Source organism: Harpia harpyja, chromosome 20 (assembly GCF_026419915.1).
Source record: "Harpia harpyja isolate bHarHar1 chromosome 20, bHarHar1 primary haplotype, whole genome shotgun sequence".
Taxonomy (NCBI): Eukaryota; Metazoa; Chordata; class Aves; order Accipitriformes; family Accipitridae; genus Harpia; species Harpia harpyja.
The window spans coordinates 10,030,729-10,037,858 of NC_068959.1; the positions used below are offsets into that span (position 1 = coordinate 10,030,729).

Below are 7,130 nucleotides of genomic sequence, written 5' to 3' on the forward strand. Positions count from 1 at the left end.
TTAAATCCGATGTGTCCGTGTTTAAAAAAAAAAAATTATTTAATATAAAAAAAAGAGCCACAGATACTTTCCTGTATGATCTGGGGAACCTAAGTCATTCAGGCTTTGCTTCTGTGGGATTTTTAATTTGCCACCAGAAACCTCAGAGTAGCTGTAATTTCAGTCTGGGAATTCACAATTATTGAGTGTGTGAATGTGCGTGTGTGAGTATCAAGAAGATACTTGCCAGCTGAAACATGTACGCTTCTGCAACTGTTTCATTTAAAAGTAATCATTTCATTATCCAATTTGTTCTGAGCGTCATGCATTAAAATACTACACCTTCGAGTAGACTGACAATATATATTTAACTTTCATTAAAAATTAAAGAATTTTCAGACAGTCTTTGCAATATTTAATTACAGTTTGATGATTTGAAAGTTACTTGAGAATCTTCTATATAATTCACTGTCGTAAAATATAAATGATATATTCAACGTTTGGGTGAGCTTCTGTCATGTGTTGTACTTCGCTTCATAATAAGCATTCAGTAACCGAAGCGATCGCAACGATGAAATAATTTCACTTTAAAAAAGAAAGAATTAAAAAAGAAGAAGAGGGATAATTTAGCCCCCGGCCCCCAAAAAGATTCAGAGCGGCACATGCCACAGTTTTGACATGACAATGCCCTATTTTTCATAAGCAATTATAGTCATGCCTAAAGAAATTATGTTCATGAAATTAATACGTAAGCAAACATGTTTGCGTCTAAAATAGCCTTTTGCTCCCCGTATTCTAATCTAAGTTCAGAGAGCTTTTGTTCTTAAATCCTCGCTTCTCAACTCCATTGCACTTTCCCCAAAATCTGTAATTTGCACTAACTTTGTTTTTGTAAGACTTCCTGAAATCATACAGATTTTTTTTTCTTCTTCATTGTGAATGTGCTTTAAAGCTACATGGTAGGTTTTACAAATAAACTGTATCTCGGGGTTTTTTTTCCCCTTTCTCTCCAAAGACCCTCTGATGACTTGATAATAATGAGAGACCAAGAGGTCAAACAGTGCCTTAGGATGAACTCTTCATATGCAAGATGCCTTTGTTAAGAAAATTATTTTGAATCCGCTGCTCTACATGAGTTCAGGGCTCTGTTTTCAACAGGATTATGAACAGAGGCTTTTGCATTTCCGTAATGATAGGAAAGCTATTTAAAGATAATATTTATTGATAGTCTCTCTCATACGGTCTACAATGAAATACATAAGCTCCAAAAGAACTAAAAAGAGTTCGTGTATCAGGAAGATTTAGTTACTTTTAACACAAACTAGCCAATTTGTGCCTGAAAAACAAGGAATGACAGCAAATGCTTTCCAAGGTTTGTTATGAAGAAGGGTATGTTGCTGCTGTTTTAATTCCTACAGGGAACGGGCTCTGTTTGGAAGTGCATAGTTTAACAGAGTTCAGACGCATAGTGGATTCTCTAGTAAAATTAATCCAAGTTCCTTTTTTCTTTTTCCTTTTTTTTTTTCTGTTGAAAGACAGTCTTCAATAGCAGGAAAAGATGTTTGGGGACTATCAAAGAGAGTTTTCTAAAACAAACTCAGCCCTTAGAGCTTTATGTTTTGCTGTAGAGAAGAAACCCAAATACAAGCCAAGAGTTTTTTCCCTACAGAAAACATACAGGGACTGACTTTTCCTCTCGGTACAAAAAAAAGCTTAATGTTTTTCCTAAATAAAATTTAAGAATTTTCTTTAACAAGTAAAACAGATTAGGAGGGGAAAAAACATATCTTAAGGATAAAAGGGCTTAAAAGCCATCCCAACTGTTTAAAAGAAACGTACTGCAAGAGAAAAATATTCTGACAGGAGCAGAAGAAAAAGGTAGAGTAAGAAATTTTTTTTAGAAGAGAGAATCGATTTGCTCAGGTAGTCCCTCTGTGAAAATACAGTTTTCCTACAGAAAAGTATTTTTTACGGGTAGGCACGCACGTTATTACTCCGTTTGGGAAGCTAAAGAGCAAGCTGCAAATTAGGGTTAATCCATTGACAAGGTCTGCTGCCCTACGGCCCTCCCCGAAGTCCGACACCGAGCTCGCCGCTCTCCGCGCCGCGGTTCGGGGGGCTATTCCGACATGCAAATGTGCCACCATTTGATCGCTCCTCCTTTAACCCAAGGACCCGGCGGCAGCGCGAAGAAAGGACGGACAAACACGGCCCCCGCGCCTCCGCGGCGGCTTGTGCTGACGGCCTGGGGGGAGGCCGGAGGTTAATTCTCAGTGATTAAGCGGCAAAACCAGCCGCAGCCGGGACTAGGGCGGCTGGAGGGCTCGCCCGTGTTTTTCGGAGCTCCCAAGCCCGGCGGCGGACAGGGTCCCGCGGGGACCCTCCGCGCAGCCCCGACGCCGGGGCCGGTGCCGGCGGCTCGGCCCTGCGGCCCCCCCGCCGCTGCGCGGCCGCGGAGCGGGGAGCGCGGCCGTGCCCCGCGGGAGGCGGCGGCCCCTTCCCCGCCGGGGCAGAGCCGCTCCGCTCCGCTTCGCGCCGGGGGCGGGTTTCGCCTCCGCGGGCCGCCCCGCCGCGCTCCCGGGGGCCGCCCCGACGGCTGCCACCCCCCCAACACACCCCCCCCCCCCCCTTCCTCCTCCTCCTCCTCCTCCTCCTCCTCCTCCTCCGCGGGCGTCCCGCAGCACCTACCTGCTTGGTCATGGAGTCGATGAGTCGGACGTAGAAATCCTGCTCCGTCCTGATCCCTGAAACGAGGCAGAGGTGTGAGGAGCGGGGCCGGCCGGAGGCAGCGCACCGGGGCTCGCCCGAGGGGCTCGGACCCGCCCGGGGCTCCCGCCCGGGTCCCGGCAGCGCTGGCCGCGGCCGAAGCTGCGCCCAGGCACCGAGCGCAGGGATGCGCGGAGCGGAGGGGAGCCGGGGCAGCGGCTCCCCGGCCTCTGGTGGGCTCTCCAGCCGAGGAGGCGGCGGGAGGGGTGGTGGGGCTGACACCGGGGGGCTCCCAGCCCTTACCATTGCTGTAGAGCAGCTGCAGGCGGTAGTGGATCCCGTTGTTGGTCTTTTCGCTGTTGGCTTCCTGAAGTCAAAGAGGACGCGGGAGGCCGGAGGGAAAAAGGAAAAAAAAATATATATATATATCATATGAAGCTTTTCCAACGCTCGCACGCCGGGCGGCCCCGGGGCCGGACGGGATGGGTCTCGGCCCCCTCCCCTGCCCCGGGCATAGCGAGGGATGGAGGGAGACCCCTTCCCCGGCTGCCCTCCGGGACGGGGAAAGAGTAAGGGGCCCGGGGGGCGGCGGTGGCTCCCGGGACGAGCCGGTGCCGCGGCCCCGGGGGAGCGGAGCGGGGAGGGCCCGGGAGAGGCGGCCGAGCCCCCCCGTGGGCCGCCGGGCTACTCACCTTCTCCTTCTCCACGAAGCCCACGAAGGCGGTGCGCTCGATCTCCACGGGCTGCCCCTGCCGGTCGTACAGAGCCAGGACGAAGTGGAAAAAGTTGGACTTCCTCAGGTTGGAAGGAGGCTGCTTCTCGAAGTGAGCCCGGGCCAGACCCACTCCGCTGGGACCAGAAAGACGCGGGTTAGCGGCAGCCCCGACGACGCGGCCTCACGCCGCCGCGTCCCCCCGTCCGTTCCGTGTCCTTCCCCCCCCCCCCCCGCCCCCCAGTCCGTGCCTTCCCCCACCGGGACCCGACTGGACTCCCCCGGGGCTGAGCATCACCCCCCTGCCCCCCGAGTCGCCCCGGGGCTCTTCCCTCCGGGCGAGGGGAAAGGCGTCTTCAAGCGCGGCCACGCCGAAACCCCGCGGAGCCGGGAGCGCGGCACAGACCCGACCCCATCCCGGCCTGCGGCGAGTCCGAAGGGCCAAGCGGGGACCCCCCCTACCCTTGCCGCCCCCGGCACCCAGTACCGGCACCCACCAACCCTCCCCGGGGGCCGTGCCCGCCCGCAGCCGGCCCTGCATGGCGGGGGAGCCGCGCTCAGCCCCGCCGGCGCGTTGCCCCGCGGAGCGGCATTGGTCCTGCCACTTCTCAAACTCGGCTCGAAGCTGTCACCCAAGCGCCCATGTGCCTTATCTCTTTCAGTTTCAGTCCTGCGAGCCTTTCCTCCCCTCGCCGGAGTGGTGGGTAAACACCGCGACGGCAGCCGAGGAGACAACTTGAAATATTTCAGGGTTGTCCTTGCAGAAACTTTCCCTTCCTTAGAGGGCTCCAAAGGGAGGGGTGCGGGGCGAGGTGGGAGACACCGGGAGATGTCAACATTAAACTTCTTAGCTGATGCCGGCTCCAGGGCTCAGGCTGCGAATCCGGCATCAGGGGTTGTTGGGGTTTTTTCTCGCGGGGAAGAGGATGGGGACGAGGAGAAATAAGAGAGAAAGCGAGGCTGGGCACAGCTTCGCCAAATCCAGCTCCTATTTGAAGGGATTTCTTTTAAAAAAATCTAAGATAAGTGGCAGTGGTTTTACAAAGGGGCTTCGAATTAAATTTCTCCTCGAGAAAGCTTTGCAAAACTCCCTGCTTATCGGAGGAGAAGAAGGGAGGCTGCTGATTCTGACGGGGATAAGAAAGCGAGGTAGAGAAATATATTTTGGATATATCCGTGCAGAACTCGCTGCTTATCGGAGGAGGGAAGTGTCGTTTGGAGATCTTAAGACTAAATCAGCAGCAAACATAGTTTTGAAAACTCCTTCCTCCGCGCGGACACAAGGAGCTAGAGAGATTAAAACCCGCCTATTCCTACCTAGCGAAACTCGCCGCTTCCTTTATTATTATTATTATTATTTAATAAAAAGTCATTCCTACGGGACAAAAGGGATAAATATTTAACTGGCGACATCTACGCGAAACTCACTGCTGTTAGCAGAGCTCCAGAGCCGGCTTTTTGTTGGTGCAGGGGGAAAGGCGCTGCCCGCGGGGAGCAGCGCTGCAGGCGGCGTGCGCCCCGGGGCGCGGAGCGGGGCGCGGGCGCGGAGCCTGCCTACCTCTGAGCGGCCGTGCTGGCGTCCAGGACGCCGGCTCCCTGCATCCACGTCCGCACCGCGTTCATCCCCGCGCCGAGGGGCTCTTCCTTCATGCTGCTCCCACTCCGCTGGATGCTTTCCTGAATCCCAAACATGAATCAGAAACAACAGCGCAAATCTTCCTTCTTTACTCAAAAAAAAAAAAAAAAAAAAAAGTGATAAAATCGCCAGGCGGACTGTTATATATGGGGTTTTTCTCTCTTTCTCTCTTTTTTCTCTCTCTGCAGCTGATCTCTGGAATCAAAGCAAGTCAGAGAAAGCAAACACAGGCACGCACATTAAAAAAAAAAAAAAAAAAAAATCCAGAGGCAATCAGAGCCCGGTTTTGTCGCTGCTGTTTGCTGCGTGTGCAGTTTGTTTGGGTGCTTGGAGGGGCTGGCGGGGTGCTGGGGGCTGGTTGCAGCGCTCGCAAGCCGGAGGAGTACTTGAAGTCCCTTTTGTATGAAGACACCCCTCGGATGGCAGCAGGCAAAAAAAAAAAAAAAAAAAAAAAAATCTCGGATGGCAGTTTAAGAAACAATAGGACGAACGGGAGCTGCGGCAGGCTCTGCTACATCAAGTGTCATTTTCCAGTGACAAGAGAGGCAAGTTTCCCCCCCCCCCTTTTTTCCCCCTCTCTCTTTTCTTTCTTTCTTTTCTCCCTCTTTCTTTTCTTCTCTCCTCTCCCAGCCGAAGCGCTCTCTCCTCCCTCCTTCAGCCGCGCAGGAAGCGAGTTGCCGGAGCCGGGCGCACGCCGGGAAGGGAGCGAGAGGGACGCACCCGCGGCGGCGGCGCGGACGGACGGACGGACGGACGGAGGGAGACCCTGGGGCTCCCGGTGCCCGCGCCCCCTCCCTCTCCCGCAGCGCCGGGGCGGACTCGCCGTCTCTCCCTATGGGAGCCACTTTGACTGTCCCCGCCGCCGAACACGAGCCCCGCAGCCCCGGCGGGCGGGGGGCGGGGCCGACGCCGCCACGCCCCCTCATTTGCATCGCGTCACCGCTCTGCCCCCCCCCACCCCCACCCCACCGCGGCGCCGCCGCCAATGGCCGCCCGCGAGTCGCCGCCGCGGGGGCGAGGCCACGCCCCCCCCTCGTTAGCATAGCCCCACCCAGACGCCCCAGTCGGCCCGGGGGAAAGTTGCCCCGAAGCCCCCCCCCCGGGGTGGGGGTGGGAGTGGGGGGCATTAATACAAACACGATCGCGCCTTTGTTCATCAACGGGGCGGCGGCGCTGCTCGCCGGGGCCGCCCCGCGCCAGGTACCCGCGCGGGGATAACCGGGGGGGCGCGGGGGGGCACCCCGCTCCCCGCTCCCCGCACCGACCACCCCCCCCCGCCCTCGGCCAGCGCCCGGGGCCGGCCCTCGCCAGGAGGGCTCCTCGCTCCCGCACAGCCCGCGGCCGGCGGGGGCCAGCGGCAGCGCTAATTGCGAGGGTGGCCGAGCCCTCCCCGCTCCCCCGGGGCCGCCCCGGCGGGTCCCCCGCCAGAGCCAGGCTGCCGCCCCCCACCCAGCCCCAGCGCCCAAAAGCCGGGGTTGCCCCGCCGGCGGTGGCCCCTGCCCGAGCCCTGCCGCTCCGCTGCCGAAGGAAGAAGGAGAGGCTGCCTCACGCAACGGGGTTATCCCCGGCGTCGAACGCCGCTGGAAACGCGCGTGGGGCCGGACCTGCCCCGGGTCTCGCCAACTTCCCCGTTGCAAATCCCCAAATCGCCGCTGAACCCCCACCGCTCGTCCCGGTTCCTGCCCCCTTCCCCGGCAGCGGGTGCGCTGCTGCGCGGCAAAAGCACACCGTTTCCGAACAGGACAGTTCACGGAGAAAGTCCGATTCTTTTTCTAGGAAGTCCGATTTTTTTTTTTTTCTAGGGAAAATAATAATAATAATAACAAAACCAATTCCTGCCCTCGCTGGGGAAGCGCCGGGCTGGCTGCTCGGCGGCGGAGCGGGCGCAGTGCCCGCACCTCTCCGCGGGCTCCCCGACCTGCCGCCCCTCGGTCTCCCCGCATCAGCCCCCAGCCTTCCCCCCACGCAACTCGCTTCGTTGCCGACCCGCTCCCCTGCGCCCCGGGGTCTGGCCACCACCCCCCCCCCCCGGGCTCTTGCCGCGGAAGGGAGGTCGCTGTGCCTCCTCCGTGGGTTATGCCTCCCCAAATACAGGCT

General features: G+C 57.1%; 1 protein-coding gene across 7 annotated transcripts in view; it reads right to left on the minus strand.

The window, feature by feature from the left end:
- EBF1 (EBF transcription factor 1) overlaps nucleotides 1-5,915 on the minus strand; it is a 285,268-nt gene extending 279,353 nt beyond the window's left edge. For 6 of the 7 annotated variants that reach the window (XM_052816660.1, XM_052816657.1, XM_052816659.1 and 3 more), the window contains exons 1-4: nucleotides 4,956-5,915; nucleotides 3,378-3,534; nucleotides 2,989-3,052; nucleotides 2,668-2,723 (exon numbers count right to left, since the gene is read on the minus strand). In XM_052816660.1, coding sequence (XP_052672620.1) covers nucleotides 2,668-2,723; nucleotides 2,989-3,052; nucleotides 3,378-3,534; nucleotides 4,956-5,089 — 411 coding nt within the window. In that variant the 5' untranslated portion in view covers nucleotides 5,090-5,915. Of the gene's footprint in view, nucleotides 1-2,667; nucleotides 2,724-2,988; nucleotides 3,053-3,377; nucleotides 3,535-3,894; nucleotides 4,071-4,955 lie in introns of those variants that run through there. The other variant, XM_052816661.1, reaches the window with a different exon arrangement.
- Nucleotides 5,916-7,130: the final 1,215 nt, after the last annotated feature.